Genomic DNA, 18,329 nt, shown 5'->3' with positions numbered 1-18,329 from the left:
TAAATTGATACAGCCACTATGGAGAACAGTATGGAGGTTCCTTAAAAAACTAAAAATAGAACTACCATATGACCCAGCAATCCCACTCCTGGGCATATACCTGGAGAAAACCATAATTCAAAAAGAGACACGTACTACAACGTTCATTGCAGCACTATTTACTATAGCCAGGTCATGAAAGCAACCTAAATGCCCATCGACAGATCAATGGATAAAGAAGACATGGTACATATATATACGATGGAATATTACTCAGCCATAAAAAGGAACAAGACTGGGTCATTTGTAGAGACGTGGATGGACTTAGAGACTGTCATTCAGAGTGAAGTAAGTCAGAAAGAGAAAAATGTCGTATATTAATGCATATATGTGGAATCTAGAAAAATGGTACAGATGAACCGGTTTGCAAGGCAGAAATAGAGACATAGATGTAGGGAACAAATGTATGGACACCAAGGGGGGAAAGTGGTGGGGGGTGGTGGTGGTGGTGGTGGGATGAACTGGGAGATTGGGATTGACGTGTACACAATGGATGACTAATAACCTGCTGTATATAAAAAAAGTGTAACGTACAATATACCAAATGAAAATTCCGTATTGAAATTCTGTCTGAGCTCTTTTATGATTGATTATTCTGATAGTGGTTTAAGCAGCTGTTTCCTAAACTAGTCTAGTGATGGATTCTCACCACCTTGTCCTGTGATGCAGATGTAACATACTGCAGACAGCCTAACGGAGCAGTTCACTCAGTGGTAGATCACACGTTCCTAGAGTGAGTTACACTCTCTCACTGAGCGGCCGAGTCTTCTCAAGCGTGAAGGCGGGGAGGGTGCGGCCCCTGCAGCCCGGACCACCACCGGCCCCCTGCCCCGAGGGCTCTCCTTCAGACTTTCCATCTGGCTGAAGTGCCCCAGGCCGGGGTCCGGGGGGTGGGGGTAGGGGGTGGTGTCATCTCCCTGTGTCTTCCGTCCCCTTTGGCGGGGCAGCTGCTGTGGCTCAGGGTCCTCCTACAGATGCCCACTCACCAGCCCCCGAGGCTCTCAGGGCTGCAGAGCCGTCCAGGACAGGAAATGGTCCCCACGTTAAGTTCTGTGGACCCAATCTATTCAGAAAGGCATCTCTCTCAAGTCTAAAAAAGGGAAATTTACTTGCCTTGTGCTACAGAAATAAGAAACTTAGATTTGTCCTTGAAGAGCCATTAACTTGCAACTTGAAGGTCCTATTATGCGAGGATAAGTATTGTTATGAGTACTTTCAGGACAGCAGTAAAAAATGCCAGGTGGGTTTTGTAAGATGCAGAACTCTACAACTCCTGCACCCTAGGAATGATAGCTGATACTTGTATGAAATTGGCAACTGTCTTCCAGGAAGCCCTAGGATTTACAAGATGCTCTGAGTGAGTGACATGAGTCACAAAACCACGTGTGGACGGCCGCACGGACCATCACAGACCAAGCACGAGACAGGACAGAGAGTGGATGAGAGAGGAGGGCCGACTCCCGGAGGTCAGGCTTTCAAGTCCCGACAGACGAGGGACAGGGAGCCCCCACACCTCAGTTCTAGTGCCTCGAACCCCAAGGGGGCTGGGAGACCTCGCTTCACCTCTCTGGACTGAGACCTGGAAGCCTGGGCGGGGCTGGGCTCTGGAAGGCCACAGGGTGATGCCCCCGGTAAGGGCAGGGTGTCCCATGTCCCCCGAGCAGCAGAGTCGCTGAGCAGGTTCTGCGAACTCAGGTTCTCCCAGCGCGCTCTCCCCTCCCCCAGCCCAGAGCTCTAGGGATGGGGGTTCTCCGAGTGTCTCACTACTGGGCGGGCGAGTGCTGGGCTTTGGCTGAAACGGTGAGTTTTATTAATGGTGAGTGGCAATGACTTTTAGGTTTGGCGATGGTGCATTTGCATACTGTCTTACAATTTTTGGCAGGATTTCAAAATTACTGGTTCATTAATTATTTGGTAGAAGAATAATTCGGTAGAGAGGATGACGCGGCGGCACGGATCACTCTTCAGTAGCATCCAGCCTGGGGGAGGAGAAAGGAATCTGGGTTACCACCGGCTTACAATGTCCCCACCAGCCCTGGAACATGGGCCCAGGATCGGGACCCTGACACGTACCGTCTGTCCTAAGGACCATGTCAACAAGGCCCACAGATCCCTAAGGAGTCTTAAGTGTGGCCGGGCTGAGGATGACAGGTCATGCCCTCCCCCAGTGGTGAATTTCACCAGTACCCACTGAGGCTTAAAGAAGCACGGCCACAACCACAGAGTTCAAACGTTGGATTTCATTTTCAAAGGCCCGATGACATCGTTCAATTTGAACCTTTTATTTTCCTCAACTTTTTTCCCCCACTCTGAGGTTCTGACATGTTCCCTTTGGATTGACAGTTTTGCCGCTTTCAGTTTCCCATTTTAAAATGTCCCAAATCCATTCTAATTCTAGTAAAGTGAATTACTAAAATCATATTCAAGCACATAACAAAATAACTACTAAGTGCAAAAAGCAATTTCAGAAAAATGTCTGCAGTTACCGCCAGTAGATTCCTCAAGTAAATGGACAGTTTAGGCTCAGGGTCATTTGTTTAAAAGGTGATTTGATAAGAAGCGGGTAAAAACACAGAGAGAAGAGCAGAGAAGCAGCAAAGAGGAGAGAAACCCCCAAATCTTTACGCCGTCTCACACTGAATCCAAAACAATCGGGACGACGAACACACGGGCTCCCAGTAAGGAGCGCAGAGAGGTGTGGCTGGAAGCGGCCTGGACCTCCGGGTGCCCGTGCCCTTGCTCTCTGGGCTCAGAAGAGGCCTCGGCCGAAGCCATAATTAAGTCGATCCCAGAGCCCGGGATCAAAGCCATATTTTCTTGTTCCCAGCCGAATAAACGTTTTTATACACTGCTGCTTCTCTAGACCCTACCAGAGAAAGGTTTGTCTGCCAAACCCTTTCGGGAACTCTGGGCGGGCCACCTGGCCTGCCCTAGCCTGTGGGGCACGGGGCATTGCACCTGGCGGAGCCCTCCTGGGAATACGGGGCACAGTCAGCCCGCACCTCCGAATTTTCCATGAGGCTAAGAAACTCCATCCAGACCAAGAAGATGCCTGTCAGGCTGGGGACCCACGTCTCGGGGAAGAAAGATAGGCTAACAGTGACCAGAGACCCAAGCGCACCTCCGACCTCAGGAAGAAGCAGAAGAAAAACACCCAGAAAGTTCTACACCCCACAAGATGTTTTGATTCACTAAGGCTGCTACATGAATTCTAAAGTTGAAGTTTTTTAAAAAAAAAAAACGAAACAACTCAAAACCAAAATAAATAGCGACTTGGAGCTTTTTATAAGATTATTCTCAAATTCTGAACCAAAGGAAGGTGACTATGGGTGGGTCAGCGGGCATGTCCTCTGGGACAGCTGAGTGCAGGAGACCATCCTTTTCTGGAAGTAATGAATGCTTCACCCAGACCCAGCTAAGCCACGACCTCTAATCTTGAGCGTCCAGCAAGCCGACCTCACCCTTGGAAACCTGTGGCCAAGTTAAGTTTTCACACTCTGACGCTCCAGGCCATGGTCCAGAACGTCTGGAGACATTCTTTTTCTGATAACGCCTAAGCCTCCAAGTGCAGAAAAACAAACGACTGGAAGAGAACACACCCCAAGCTGGCCCACTTGACAGAAAGGAAAGAAACAGCCCAACCTCCTCTCAACAGACAGGGCTGGGTTCTGGCGTTCCTGGCTCCCAGGACGGCACAATCTGTGAACTGCCAGAAAGATCAACAGGGCCTTTCTCCTCAGCACAGCCTGGTATTTCCGAGGAAACGCAAACGATCTCAGACGTGACCGGTAGGTCCAGTTCCACCAAAGCTGCGACACTGTAAGGTGAACCCCCTTTCAACATTTCAACAAAATACAGATATGAACACAGCTGTTTCCATTAAATGCTTGCATCTGGCTCCGCCCTGAGGATACGGACCGTCCTTGGACGCTGGCCGTCATGAGGGTCTCTTAGCAAGTCCACGCCCGGAACGGCCAGTCACCAGAGAGAAACGCCACAGGCCAGCTTCCCCCAGCACAGCTGCTTCCCCACCAGCCCCGTCCCCGGCACGCTGTCCTCCACCTCCACGCACACCGGCTTCCTGCACAGCCAGGAACCAAACACGCTCAGGCACCAACGGCAAGAGGGTCAGAGGGTGAGGCGGCTCGGACTCCGGCAGCACGCTCGACGGGGCTCTGAACTCTCAGACCAGAGGCCGCCACACGCCCCCTGTAAGGACTGAGGCCTGTGGGCTGCACGGTCCCTGCCGCCGGAGCACAGAGGCAGCCGGGGATGCCCGGAAAAGCAGGGCGGCCCAGCAGCCTGAAGCTCCCTGACCTCAGTCTTAGGCTCTGGAAGTTAATAGGAGAGAGCTGCTTGAAAGACCAGAGGTGCTCCCGAGACGCAAGAGGTGCACCTGGAGGCGCCGGGCGCCCGAGTCCCGGGGACTCACCTTCATGAGCGCCGCCACCACGACGCCCAGGAGGGCAAGCAGCAGAAGCCCGAGTTTCCCTCTGTTGAGCCGTTTCAGGAAGAACAGTTTGGCCCAGTCCACCTTCGACTGGCTATTGGGAGGATACCGGAGTTTGTTCGCGCCTTCTCGCTTCAGGCTTTTTAATAAACAGGGACGCTGATGCGAAAAAGTATCGAAACTGTGTTTTCCGTGATACGCTCCCATCCCACTGGACCCTGAAATAAAGGAACAGACGAGACGGGCTCCGCTGTGGGTGACGGCGCTCCTTCCGTGCACACGGCGCCCCGGCTGCACCCCTCCACCGGCGCACGTGGCTCGTTCCAGGACGTCCTCCTAGCGCCCCCCGGACGGCGGGCCCCTGGCACAGGACGCTCTCCGACAGCAGGGCAGGGACCGGCAGCTCCCGGGATACTGGCTGTCACTGATGCCGGGGACCAAGCTCACTCTCACCAGAGCCCCACCTCCTGAGAGGGAGAGGGGGCTGGGCAGGGCCCGAGCGGGACCCCAAGCGGTCCACTCCAAGAGCCGCATGTGCCTGTTCCCGCCGTGGCACGTGCCTGAGCCACTGCTCCTCCAGGCTCCTGGAAGGTGCCCAAGGCCAGGACAGCGGGGTCAAGCGGCTGTGTGGCAACAAGCCTCTCGGACCTGTGCTCCGGGACCGCGCTCACTTCTCTGCTCGGTCACGTGAGCCGGGCGGACGAGCACGTGGCACAAGGCACCCGGCGCGCAGCTTACTGGGGCCGGGCCGCTGGGGCATCACCTAGGTGACAGCTGAAGCTGCAGGGAGACTCTGTGACGTGTGTCAAGAGACGTGCATTTTAAGGAAGAAAATCTAAACGACAAGCCAAAATGTTAACAGTGCTTATACCTCGGAGGTGACTACATTTTCCCTTGTAACTTTCTACAGTGTTTTGTTTGGTTTTGCCCCTTTAGCCCCAAAAAGCAAAGGGACGTTCAAGCCCTTGGCTGCTGTCTGCTCCTGGCGCTGTGAGCCCGTCACGTGCTACCTCATTCGATAAAGGACAGAGGGCATTTATGAGTTCAACTGAGACCTGATTTTTGGCCTAAGAAATGCCCTGAATCTGGGAGAAGATCCATAAACCAGTGAAGCAACGCAAGAAAGAACAGTCATTACAGACAGGGATGGAGAGCAGGGGGCGGGACAGAGGTGGACCCCAGGCAGCGGCCTGCAGGGGCAGTGACCGGGAGGGGGCCTCACCCACGCCTCCGAAGGGCAGGGAGCTGAGCATGAAGTGCATGATGACGTCGTTGCCCGTGACGCCCCCGCTGGACGTCCTGTCGATCATTCGCTTGATGAGCTGAGGACGAGAAGGAACAGAGGCTCCGGGTCAGTCGCCCCTGGCCTGGGACCCACATCCTCCTCGAGGCTGGGGGCACTGAGCGAGACACGGACGACCTGAAGAGTTGGGCCCATGCACCCAGGCACACCCCAGTGCTGGACCCCCGGGACACAGCCAGGGCCTTTCTTACCAGGGATGGTTCAGGCTATATTCCAGGTTTTAAAAATTGTTAATGTTTCTCTATCTCTGCTTTAAAGGATGGCATGTGATTAACAGGTATCATTTCGTTTCTAGGAAGTGTAAAAAAGATTCAAGATTTCAGAGGTAGCATCCTATTTTTGAAGGAAATCGCTGGTTGGCCCGGGACGTGAATGGGCACGATGACACTGGACTGGTAAATGTCACCTCCCCTGGCTGCTGACCCACCAAGTCCTCTGTAGCAAAGGTCACTGCTGACCCTGGGACCGAGCCTGACCCGCCGCCCCGTGCCTGGGCCGCAGACCGCGGCTTCCACTCTGTCCACCACTGACTGTGGTCATTTCAACCGTCAGACCGCTGTGTGCCACTAACCCATTCCTAGCTGAGCCCTGCACGTCCGGTCTTCCTGGACGGTCTGTAGAGATCGGTACCACGCCAGCACCGCCAGCATCACCAGCTCTAGAAGCTGCCCCGAGACTCCTTGCGTGGCCCCCGCAGAGGCTCTGCAGAAAACACCTGCCGTGGGAACTCCTCGACCTCACCTGGCTGCACCCTCCCTTCCGAGTTTTCCCCTTTCTTCAGAGGCTCCTGGCCCACTGGCCCACCTTGAGGCCACTGTCCCTTAGCAGCAGCCGGTCACCTCAAGGTGCATACGGACAGGCCGCGTGGAGGGCGGCGGCAGGGCTGCTGGGCCTGGGGTGGCGTGTGGTCTGCCGGCCCGGCTGGGACGGCAACACCACTCCAACCACAAAGCCCCGTGGCTGGAGAAAGCCAAGTCCGAGGCTTCCCAAGCACCTCCCTCAGCAGCGCCAGAGACACTGCCCTGCGGGCCGCGGACGCCGCGTGGGTAAGAGCCGGGGCTCTACCACAGGACCCCCTACAGATCAACAGCAGAAGCGCTTCTGATGCAGGCGCTCAGACGTCTCCCAGTGACATGGCAGGTGTCTGCGAGTCACCAGGCTTGTGACGCTCGCCCCGAAGACTCAGCTCTGACCCCAGGGAGTAAGGGAAGGGTCACAGCCCTAACCCCAGGGCCTCATTACCCAGGACTGGGGGGCTCTGGCACCAGACGAAATAATCAGCATTTGCTGTACAGCAGAGAAGGAGCATGGCTTCTGAGAGCGAGCTGCATGCTGGGAAGTTTACCTTAGTGTTATGAGAAAACACGTAGAAAGCCAGGGGCTTTTCGCGTTCATTTATGAACTGTATGGCTTCTTCTGCATTCTTCACAGGCACTATTGGAAGAATTGGTCCAAAAATTTCCTCTTGCATCACTTTGCTTTTAGGATCCACATCAGTGAGTATCGTTGGGGCTGAAAAATGAAAACGCTCAAGCAGGAGACAGAAATGCCAAACTCTCACCTCACGTCTGGCTCACTGGGTCACCCACCCATCCCTTCCCCACTCCCGCCCAGGTGTCGTCTACTGAGACAAGTCCCAAGTACGTGGGTGAAGCGTGCAAATATTACGTCTCCACGCGTGTGCATCAGGGATCCTTGTGCAAACCCAGGGGGAGATACAGGCTTGAGTAAAACCTGCGCGTGTTTAACCCTGTTCAGCACCACATTCCTGCGTCTTTCTGTGGATAGGCCTTCCTGGGAGCACAGAGGGCCCCTCGGTGGACCAAACCAGTACAGCTTCTTAATAGAAGTATGTTCCTGCCTGTGATCTCTTTGATCTTGATTACAACTGCGTCAGGTTCAGAAAACGTAATGAAATGGTGGGATTCCCTAAGCCTTATCTCAGCGTTCCGTCCACTCTGGGGAAAGACACAGACCGGAGGACGACATGGATCCTGAAGAGCTTTGTGGGGTGTCCAGTGTCCACACCAAGAAGTCCCCAAGCCGCAGTGCTCAGGGAGACCCTGCGGATGGGCTGGAGGGTCGACTACAGGAGAAGACACCTGACAGAACAAGCGTGCTCTTGCCTCCACCCACGGTTACGACCAGGTTGTCCTGGAGGCATGGCACGGGACGGCTCTCTCCAGCACGCCCGGGGGTACAGAAGCCGCTGCCTCAGATCTGCCGCCCGCGGCTTCCCTGGGCCAGAGAGGTGTCCATCCCCTTCTGCAGAGCCACGCGCTTAGGTGAGGTGACCCTGGACCAGGTTGGGGGAAGCTCCTAACTAGTATGAGCTAATCACGGCCGACCTTCCCTCTCACCACTCATGGGCATAGAGGCAGGCAGTCAACATGCTGGGCCGGCAGGACCCAAAGACGAACCCCCATGGCTCTGGGGGTGTTACGGAGCCGCTGAACTAACAGGCCGAGAGCATACTTTTCTCCGTACTGTTTAGGTCCCTTAAGTTCTGTTTTTGAAAAGTTGGGGTTTTTGGTGATGATGAGAGGAAACAGGTAAACAGATTCGCGGAGCAGCTTTTTTGCCAACTTCAGGTGTGATCTTTTTTTTTTTTAAAATAAGTTTGTTTATTTATTTATTTTTGGCTGCGTTGGGTCTTTGTTGCTGCGCGCGGGCTTTCTCTAGTTGCGGCGCGTGGGGGCTACTCTTCCTTGCGGTGCGCGGGCTTCTCACTGCGGTGGCTTCTCTTGTTGGGAGCACGAGCTCTAGATGTGCGGGCTCTAGATGTGCGGGCTTCAGTAGTTGTGGCAGGTGGTCTCAGTAGCTGTGGCACGCGGGCTTCAGTAGTTGTGGCTTGCAGGCTCTAGAGCACAGGCTCAGTAGTTGTGGCGCATGGCCTTAGTTGCTCCGTGGCATGTGGGATCTTCCCGGAACAGGGCTCGAACCCGTGTCCCCTGCATTGGCAGGAGGATTCTTAACCACTGCGCCAGCAGGGAAGTCCCCATGAGTGATTCTTCCCTCATCTTAGGTGTTATTTTAGATAAGTGTGTTTAAAATTCAAAAGTGATACATACTCGTGGCAAAAAAACAAAGAACACAACAAGAAAGTCAATAGCGAGGTCAAGCATGATGGGTGAAAACGTTCTTTCTGGAACAGGACTGCTGTCGGCTAGCTGTGCGATTGTGGTGGAGCTATTTCCTTCTCTGGGCTGTTTTCCCAGCCGTAAGCTGGAAATAACTACAGAGTCTGGTTCTGCTTCTCAAGGTTGCCAGGAAGAAAAAGTTAGATAAAATACGTGTGTAAATACAAACAACTAAATAGAGTTACTCAACGTATACATATATAAAGTCATCTTTAACTTGCTTGTAACAAAGCAGTATACCAGAAAGCAGTATTTAATAGCTTATTAATCACTCTACACCTAATAGTTTATTCAGTGTCGGTAAAGAGTGTCAATAAAAACTGTTGAGCGGCCCCTCCCTACAGGACGAGATGAGTCTCCGTTACCTATGTAGCGTGTGGCCTCATCGGTCTCCCCGCCAAAAGCTATCTTCTGTCCTTCAAGCAAACCTCGTATCCTCTTGAAATGACGAAGGTTGATGATCCTTTCATAGTCGGGGGATGCTTTTACGTTTTCTCCATAAAATTCCTGTTGAAAACAGCAGTATCTAGTTGTCACCAAAGACCCATATTTTAATTTCTTTAATAATTATAAAATTCACCATGGCCCCAAATCTGGTTTTGTATCCTCACAGAATCCAACCCCCCAGCCCCCAAATCCTTTAACAGCAGTACGACTAAGCTCTTTGGCAGGTCAAGGACAGGAGTTAAAGCACACACACACGTCTCCCATTTTCCACGGTTTCGGGGGTTGGCATGGGTCCCTCCTGGGGGTGGACACAGAGCAAGTAGGGGGGGTCTCGCCCCGTGTCGGGGCCACACGTGCGCTTGCCTATCAGCTCTGGCTGCTGTCCTGCGAGGAGCTGGGTGGTGGTGGCAGAGGCCCTGTGACCTGCAAAGCCTAAAACACTGACCGCCTGTGTGTTTCCCCTTTTGCAGAAAGGGTTTGCTGAGCTTTGCGCTATTTCCTCGTGTCAGGTCTTCTCTGGACTGGAACTTCCACCAGTCACAGATAACCGTGAAACCACTCAAAAGATCAAAACACAGTCTTGGTAAGTCACCCAGGGTAAGAGAGCCTCAGAAGCCAAGCAGTCAGCCCCGCGGGAGCTCTCAATCTACTCTCCAGCGGCACTGAGCACGGTCCACCCCCTGCACCCGCCTCGAACCCGGGAGGAAGGAAGCTCCCGGGCAGCGTGTTGCAATGCGTGTTCTTGGGCCCCAACGCCGGAGCCACAGGAGTGGCTTTCAGCGCTGGCCGCACCTCAGCATCACCTGGAGACCCCAGCCCTGCTGGACCACCGTCTTCGGAGCGGGGGACTGGGGGCTTTTCTAAAACGGCTCCTAGTGACCCCCAGTGGAGAGCCACGGCGACGAGAGAACACACGCCTCCTGGAAACCCAGTTCCTCACCACACTCACCCGAGCACGTCCCCAGCAGCCCCAGTGTCTTCCCAGAGTCGGGCCAAGCTCCCCTTTCACGCTCTCCTTGTCCGGCCCCATCGCGGTCCCGCCACTAACGTCCAACTTCCACGTCACCTTGCTGCTCACCTACGTCACTCCTGGGTGTTCCAGAGCCTTTCTTTCAGGGCTCGGTCAGTACCCGGCGAGTGAACAACGGTGGTTCCAATAGTTTCTCCACCCAGGGGGCTCCCACCGCTGAGCTGTCACAGCTTCATCCCTTCCTTTCTTCCAGTCCCAGTCCTACGTTCCTTCTGGCTCAGCTCAGGACACCACCGTGTAGCCTTCCTTGGTCCCCTCGCTAGAGATGGCCATTTGAAACGCCCTCAAAGACTGATGGCCGCGTCAAGAGTGCACGTTCCTCGAAACTGCTGGCTTCTGTAAACCGCCGGCACAGCCGAGCACCGCTAACCTCGATCGCCGCACCGCGGCGAGGGCCTTGGCCACACCGCAGAGGCCTCGCGATGTTCTCCCCAGACCACACAACAGCTACTGGGCTTTTTTTTTTAAGGTCCGTTCTACACCTAACGAGTCGTGCCGTCCACAAATCAACTGGACAGTGTCAGCGTGTGCAGCACCGACCTCACCCTGCTGCCATGCTACGAGAGCACTTTGCATTAGCCAGGAAATTAGTTCAGTCACCTGCTCCTGGAGGGAGGGGGTGGGGCGATGCCCCCTGCAAACATCTGATTTCACTCTGTATCCCAGTGAGACCAGTGGACCCAGAGGTGGGAAACACGAACCTTCACGGCCTCCTTCACCTTCCGCACGATCAGGTCCTGGAGGGACGGCTCGCAGAGCACGTAGTCGGGGGCGATGCAGGTCTGGCCGCAGTTCATGTACTTGCCCCAGGCGATGCGTCTGGGAAAAGCACGAGCAGGCAGAGTTCAGTCCCCACGCCCCTGTCACGCGCTTCGGCGCCGTCTGAACGTTTTTCAGCTAGCTGTCAAGATTACTAGTACGTATATGTATTTGGTAATCTTGATAAAAAAAAATGTTTCGAAAACTCATCTCTATATCAGTTGGCTGGAACTGAGGACGCATTTTCAATTGGCGTAGGCTGTTCTACAAAGCAGGGAAAGCCTCCTGCCAGTTCATGAGAAACGTTACTTTATACGCAGGGAAGCCACTGCCTGCAGCAGGAAAAGAGAGAAACAGCCTCCTGACACCCTCCTTCTCCCACCCCGGCCGAGAGGACATCTGGGAGGACAGGGGTTCCACAGACAGCACGGCTCCTGCTGTGGCTTGGTCCTGCTGCAAGATGCCAGGTACAGGCAGGACCAGAAGCCCTCCCCGATCTGGGACGCTGGGCCCGGGCTCGGATGGAAACCCACGAACCGGGGTCCCCTGTTCCAGCAAGTAGACATCTACTTACAGAGCCCACCCGGAGCCCGGCCGACGCCCCCCGCTCCCCTTGTCTGAAGGGAGGGAGAGCCACGCCATGCCAGCACAGTCAGCTGTGGGTTTGGGCGCTTCCTGTTAGCTGAACTGATTTAGCGGAGACAACCCGAAACCTTGCATCTTCTGGTTCTCAGATGCAAGATGCTATTATTCTCATCTCAGTTAAAAGATGAGAATTATTGGTTTTATCAATAAAGGAACTCAGTTAAGAGATCAGCATAATGCCCTTTCTTTGGAAATTTAAAGATCTTATTAGGCACACAGGATCCCTGGCATTACCTACTGGCATTACCTACTTCCTGGATCAGCTATCAGAACAGTAAAACTTCTTGCCAGGTCTATTATCTAGAGAACAGAAATAGCTTTTCCTCATCCTGAGGGCAACTGTGTGATGTCACGACCTCGTGTTCATCTCCTCTGGCTGTGGCGCCAAGGCGTGGTTTGTGAAAGAGTTCTGGTCCCTGTGAGGACATCAACGGCAGTGCCCAGCGAGGAGGTACAGGGCATGCCAGCCTGCCGGGGGAGTCCAGATAACCGGTCTCACCTGCAGGCAACGTCCAGGTCACAGTCTTTGTCAACGTAACACGGACTCTTCCCTCCCAGTTCAAGGGTCACCGGGGTCAGATGCTTGGCGGCGGCTTCCATGACAATTTTTCCAACAGTGGTGTTTCCCGTGTAGAGAATGTGGTCAAATCGCTGCTTCAGAAGCTCCGTGGTTTCCTCGACGCCACCATTAACAACCGCGTACAGGTCCTTAAAGAAAGACAAACACTCGCATCACCGAAGGAATCCTATCGTCTGACGTAAACACGTAACATTCAGTGAAACCAGGAAAAGGTGGAGACTGGCCCCGGGAAACCACAAGACGGGGGCTGGGAGAGGGGAGGGTTGTGGGAACGTGGCCACTGTCGGTGACCACAGGACAGGCCCCAGGCGCGTCCACCCGGACGTCCTCTCTGCACGCGGCTCAGCGTGGGGCTCAGGGCACGGGGGGAACCGAGTAACTGCGCCCGAATGTGTGCAAAGGCCGCCAGGGGAGCGCTTCCAGGGGCAGGTCCGGGCTGCACCTGCGCCCCGTCATCCTCTGGCTCACGTGCCTGCTGGCGGCCACCCGACGCCTCTGAGCCTCAGCCTCCTCTTGTGATGGGGGGACGTCACAGCGCTTTGCACTGAACCCTCATGTGCACCGTGCAACCGTCTGCAGCTATCGCACGGGAGAGGATAGTCACGGTGTGAAGAGCGGCGGCGGGACACCGAGCACAAGCCGGCTGGTGGGCCCCGTGTTTCCCCTCCATCTCTACTCACAGCTCAGCGGCCCGACAGGCGTTTCAGGCTTTAGCTCGCCTCCGCCTGAATCCACAGAGCCTGTGTGGTCGGTCCCCAACAAGCCGAGGGAGGCAGGGCCGCAGTGACGACCCCCATCCGGGCAGAGTGAGACAGTGAAGCATCTGCCCTACCTCACTGCCTTCACCGCCCTTCTGCACTGGGTACCCCAGGCCCTGGGACAACACTGCTCCATGGCCGCCGTGGCAGGGATGAGCCAACACGGGGAGCACGGCTCCTCCGAGAACCGGAGGTGGCTTGTAGACCGCTGTCAGAAAACGTGGCCGACTACAGGTGCGACGCTGCACAGCTGCGTGTCCCTGGCACGCACCGAGGACCCCTCCACGCAGAGCTAACGGCCCCAGTTCACGTGGCGTCACAATCTCCTCCACGGGGGGCACCAGACCTCTGCTTCAGAGATCGTCTTTTCTCCACCGCTTCCGATACTCTTTTTTTTAAGGTTTTTTTTTTTTTTGATGTGGGCCATTTACAAAGTCTGTATTGAATTTGTTATAATACTGCTTCTGTTTTTTGTTTTGGTTTTTTGACCGCAAGGCACGTGGGATCCCAGCTCCCCGACCAGGGATCGGACCCGCACCCCCTGCATTGGAAGGCGAAGTCTTAACCACTGGACCGCCAGGGAAGTCCCAGCTTCCGATACTCTTCAATGCCAGCACTGTAACTCTGAGTGAGGGTCCACACTCTGGGTCAGGAGGCCTTTTTCTTTCTGTAGTTTTCGGGCCACAAACATGCCCGTTTAAATGTAGACGTGTGTTCACGTAACTGTGCCTCGTGAAGAGCGCCCAGCACGGTACCAGCCCCTCAATAAATAACTCACTAGAAGGATACACCTAAAATCACGTCAGATCAAAGGTTAATGCGAAATGCCAGATGGCAGCGGAGGCTTTGTTAACAGCAGGGGTGCCGATAAGGCCACGGGCCTGACCAAACTGTGTAACTACAGTAGCTGAACTATTCCACAGTTTTTTTGGAACTTAACTTCTCTTGTTAAGCCAGCCGTGGGAGGCTGAGGGAAAATGAGTGTGGAGGCCTGACCACCAATGACGCAAGCCAGCATGAAGAGCAGAGTGTGTGCCAGACGGACAGACAGACATGCCAGAGAGGGGGCAAGGTCCCCTTACCTGGTCTAAGTACTGAGGGAGGAGCGCAGCCAAGGCCTTGGCTGTATTTTCACTTACTTCAGAAGGCTTGATAATCACAGCATTTCCTAAACAAAGCAAAAAGCAGGACGTTGTCTAGTACTCGAGCGATTCTAACATCCATGAGACGGAGCTCCTGTGGGGAGCACAGGCTAAGGGTTAATTCCTCTGGTTATTTCTGGCTCTGCGTTCTGTCTTCCTCACCACAGGCGTGAGCGCTCGCCCCTCTGCCTCTTTCCCAAAGGCTAACTCCTCAGTGCTCACCACGTAGGTCCTTGACGGGAGGCCCCAGCCAGGCTCCCCCAGGCCTCTGGCCTTCTCTCACTGTTCTCACTCCCACCCTTGGATTTTCCTTTTGCCCTGGGATTATCGCACAGACAAGCTTTGCCAACATAAAGCTGTTGGTCTGGATCCTGGTTAACTAAGAAATGAATCCCTTGGCATTTGCTGTGGACCCAAGCAAGCATGACTCCCAGAGCCCTTATTTGAATGAAGAAAGGGGTCAGACAGAATCAACTGGTTCATCCAAAGCCAGAGGTGGCAACTGAAACCACATGACGCTATGGACGTGTGACTCCAAACCTGGGCCCGTGGACTCGCGCGTGCCTCTACGCCCTCGCAGGTCCATTCTCCAGGGCCCCAAAAAGCAGTCACCCCACAGATCTCTGGAGCCCACTGAACAAGTAATAATAACGTTTATGAATTCTCAATACACTGCTGGTGCAAACCAAGGCGAGCCGCCACAGCAAATGCATTTAACTAACCACTATCCTTAACGTACAACCAGTTTCAGAGAACACGCCTCTCGAAGACAGCGTAAGGACGGAAGCTGACGCCAGACCTGCAGCGATGGCTCCTATCAGAGGCTGGACGGTGAGGACAAAGGGGTAGTTCCAAGCTCCGATGATCAGCACGACTCCCAGGGGCTCTGGCTGGACGTAGGCCTCGTCCAGCATGGTGACCAGGTTCTTCTGAGCTGGTTTAGCAGCGGCCCATTCAGGAAGCTTCTCCAGCACGAGCTCAATTTCCCCAAGCACGGTGATGACTTCTTGACTGTATGCGTTGAATTCGCTCTGTTACAAGAAGGTCACAGTTAACCTTTGTGGGTATGACACACTTGGCCCTGAATGTCAGAAGCATCGGGCCAGGGAATTTCCTGACGGTCCAGTAGTTAGGCTTCTGTGCTTCCACTGCAGGGGACACAGGTTTGATCCCTGGTCGGGGAACTAAGCCTTACGGCAATGCAAAAAAAAAAAAAAAAAAAGCATCAGGACAGGCAAACCTGTCAGACTAGCTGGTTCGCCATGCAGATTCCTGTGTGTCCTCCAAGCCCACAGTAAGGACTTGCTAATTCCCTTCTTAATATATTCAACCCCTTTAAATCTTTCTTTACTGATCCAAGCCATTTAAAGTCAGGCTTAAACGTTAACTCTTTCACGAAAACTTCCCTAATTAATAATGGTGTGCCTTGATCACACTTTATAAACCATAGTCATTATGCTTTCCTCTATAGCTTAACATTTCAGCCTTAATACACTGGCTTAAAACTATAGCCCCACTTTCTCTGTGCCTGTTCTGTTTCCCAACCAAACTTAAAGCCCTCGAGGGCAAGGAGTTTATTGTACTTCTTTAGTCATCCTATATATACACCCTCGGAAATGCTTGTAGAGTGAATGAGTCAGACTTTTTTGGGTATCTTCCTTAAATCCACCGCGACTATTTGACATCACAGTTCCTCTCCACCAAAAGTGCTATACAGGAAGTTTTAGAGTTCCTGTTGTTACTACTGATGTTACTACCCCTCAAAATAATCTTCCAGGGGGAGGGGCCGAAGGAGCCTAGCAAAGCCAGAGCAAGGCCTTGTTACCCCTGAAATGAAGAGAAAAATTAGAAACAAAGTGGTAACAACAGTGTTATAAAACATAGGGGACCATTTTTAAACCCGAAACACTCCCCCAAGACCTTGCTACTCAAAGCGTGGTTCCATTGGTACATCACCTGGGAGCTTCTTACAAAAACTCGGGCTCTCAGACCCCCTCCCCCCAGACCCAGTGAAGCATCGTCTGCATCGTAACAAGGTCTCCAGGTGACTCGCGGGTGCACAGATGTGGCACCTAACATCATCGAGGGAAATCCGAGCGCAACGACGACAAGCAAAACCCTGTGTCTGCATAAGAAACCGCAAAGTTAAAAGACAAGAACCCGACTCGGAGGAAGAGGCCTGCAATACACGAAGCGGACGAATGACCCAAATCCAGGGGAAGGGGAAGGGAAAGGGAAAGGGCCACAGCTGCCCGCGGAAAAGGGGCAGGCCGTGGAGCGCAGGTCCCGGGGGCGCACCTTGCTCAGGTCGGCGGCGATGGCCGCCAGGATGTCCCTCTCGCGCTCCTGCACCATCGCGCGCAGGGCCTCGAGCTGCCGCCGCCGGAACGTCAGGGGGCGCGAGCGGCCGGACCCGAACGCCGCGCGAACCCGCTGCACCTCGCGCTCCATGGCCAGTCCTGCGGGGACAGGGGAGATCGGGCGCCGTGCGGGGTGAGCGGGCCGGACGCGGGGCCGCCGGGCGGTGCCTCTCCATCCCCGCCCCCCGTCCCCGGGCCCAGCGACCCCGGCCGCACCTCCGTCCCGCCGGCGCGCTAGCTCCGCCGCAGCTAACTGCTCGCCGCAGCTAACTGCTCCGCCACCGCCCTGCGAGCCCGGGTCGACCCCGAGCCGCGCGCCGATTGGCCGGCGTGGTCCACGTGACCTGCGCAGGCCGGACGCCGCGTGGGCCCCGCCCCCAGGAGTCGGCAGGCGAGGGGGTGAGGACGGCTGGGCGGACGGCTGGGCCGGACCGGGCTGGGGCCGGGCCCCGCGGTCACGACCTCGCCGACCGGGCCCCGTGCCCAGCGGCTCAGGAGGCGTCGCCCTTACGCCGCGGCGCCCCTCGGCCCGCCCGGCCAGCTCCCTTCCAGCTCGGAGCCGCGGGGACTCGGCGCCCAGGTGAGTGCCCCTCAGCAGCCCCGCCCCCACGCCCTCCTTTACCCTTTACCAGCCGCTCTCCGGGCCGCCCCCCCCAGGTCCCTGCCCCCCCTCCCTAGAGGGGCAGCTAGCTCGGACCCCCCCCCGCACCCACGTGACAAGGCCCGCGGCAGCTGGGTTCTCCCCTCGCTCTCCTCTGCACCTGCGGAGATTGCCGGAAGTCCTTCTGGCTTGTACCTGATTTGACTTGGGCTTTATCAGCTTGTCACGTGGTTGTTTGTCTCGTGCCTCTGCTTTCACCACTTGGGGAAAGAATGCGTTATCCAGACGTGAAGGACTCCGCTTTGAAGGTGGGGATGTCTGTCCCTTTCCTGGGACGCCGATGCTGGCGCTCCCTCGAGGGTGAGCTTCCCTCCCAGACGCCGGGGTCGTGCTGGCTCGCTGTCTCTTGTGAAACCTTGAAGGCATGTATCCTGTCCTGTTTGATGTGTGTTCTTTGTCCTGACAAGATATAAAAAACTGTGTTGAAAACCATGCTTCGCCAGAGCGCTTTCCTCCTTGGTGGAGACAGCACTCCTGAGCTATAGTCCTGTTTGGCCGGAAAAAAACCTCTCTTTTAGTCTTATGATAAGTTGTTTATTGATTACTTGGCCTCCACACCCAGCAGTCATTGCCATCTTCTGGAGACAGTGTGTTTGCTTGTTCGCCATCACCCTGTATTCTTCCGGTTTTCCTTTTCCCTCCCTGACCAAGTCCTCTGGGTTTTTCCTTGCTGGACCTTTCTCCCCTTCCAGGCCTCCTGACGTGTTCAGGTGCCTGAGAGCTCAGTCCTTGGACCTGTTCTCTTTCCACAGTCACAGCCTCATCTAATCCCGTGCATGGTGGTCAGAGAAGATTTTAAATCCCATCTGGTCCCACCCTTTCCTCTGAACTCCAACCAGTATGTTCAGCTCTATCCCACTCATACTGGGATTCATAATAGGCGTCTTAAAGGTAGCTGTACATAGAACTGTTGGTTTCTCTTCATCCACGAGACAAATACAGGGCACGCCTCCACCAGTGTTCTCAGTCTAGTAAGTGGTACCACCCTTCATCCCATTTACTCAGGCCTTAGGAT

At 54.7% G+C, this 18,329-nt stretch overlaps 1 protein-coding gene and 1 pseudogene across 2 annotated transcripts; one reads left to right on the top strand and one right to left on the bottom strand.

Annotated features, from left to right (window-relative positions):
* Window positions 1-1,826: 1,826 nt before the first annotated feature.
* ALDH3A2 (aldehyde dehydrogenase 3 family member A2) lies at window positions 1,827-17,569 on the bottom strand. Of its 2 annotated transcripts, none has more exons than XM_060132959.1 (11): window positions 17,450-17,569; window positions 16,592-16,752; window positions 15,093-15,324; window positions 14,234-14,319; window positions 12,313-12,521; window positions 11,111-11,228; window positions 9,298-9,439; window positions 7,138-7,304; window positions 5,712-5,811; window positions 4,472-4,707; window positions 1,827-2,018 (listed from the first exon to the last, which is right to left on the bottom strand). In XM_060132959.1, exons 2-11 carry the CDS (start codon window positions 16,742-16,744, stop codon window positions 2,004-2,006), a joined length of 1,458 nt encoding a protein of 485 aa, XP_059988942.1. In that variant the 5' UTR covers window positions 16,745-16,752; window positions 17,450-17,569; the 3' UTR covers window positions 1,827-2,003. The 2 variants fall into 2 exon arrangements, with proteins under 2 accessions (XP_059988942.1, XP_059988941.1); XM_060132958.1 differs by lacking the exon at window positions 17,450-17,569 and adding an exon at window positions 16,870-16,956.
* The window catches only part of LOC132510717 (receptor-binding cancer antigen expressed on SiSo cells-like), a 109,185-nt pseudogene continuing 107,915 nt past the window's right edge, over window positions 17,060-18,329 (top strand).

This window comes from Lagenorhynchus albirostris, chromosome 20 (assembly GCF_949774975.1).
Source record: "Lagenorhynchus albirostris chromosome 20, mLagAlb1.1, whole genome shotgun sequence".
Classification (NCBI taxonomy): Eukaryota; Metazoa; Chordata; class Mammalia; order Artiodactyla; family Delphinidae; genus Lagenorhynchus; species Lagenorhynchus albirostris.
Note: the sequence above shows the minus strand (reverse complement) of the source record. Positions and strands in the feature narration are given on the sequence as shown.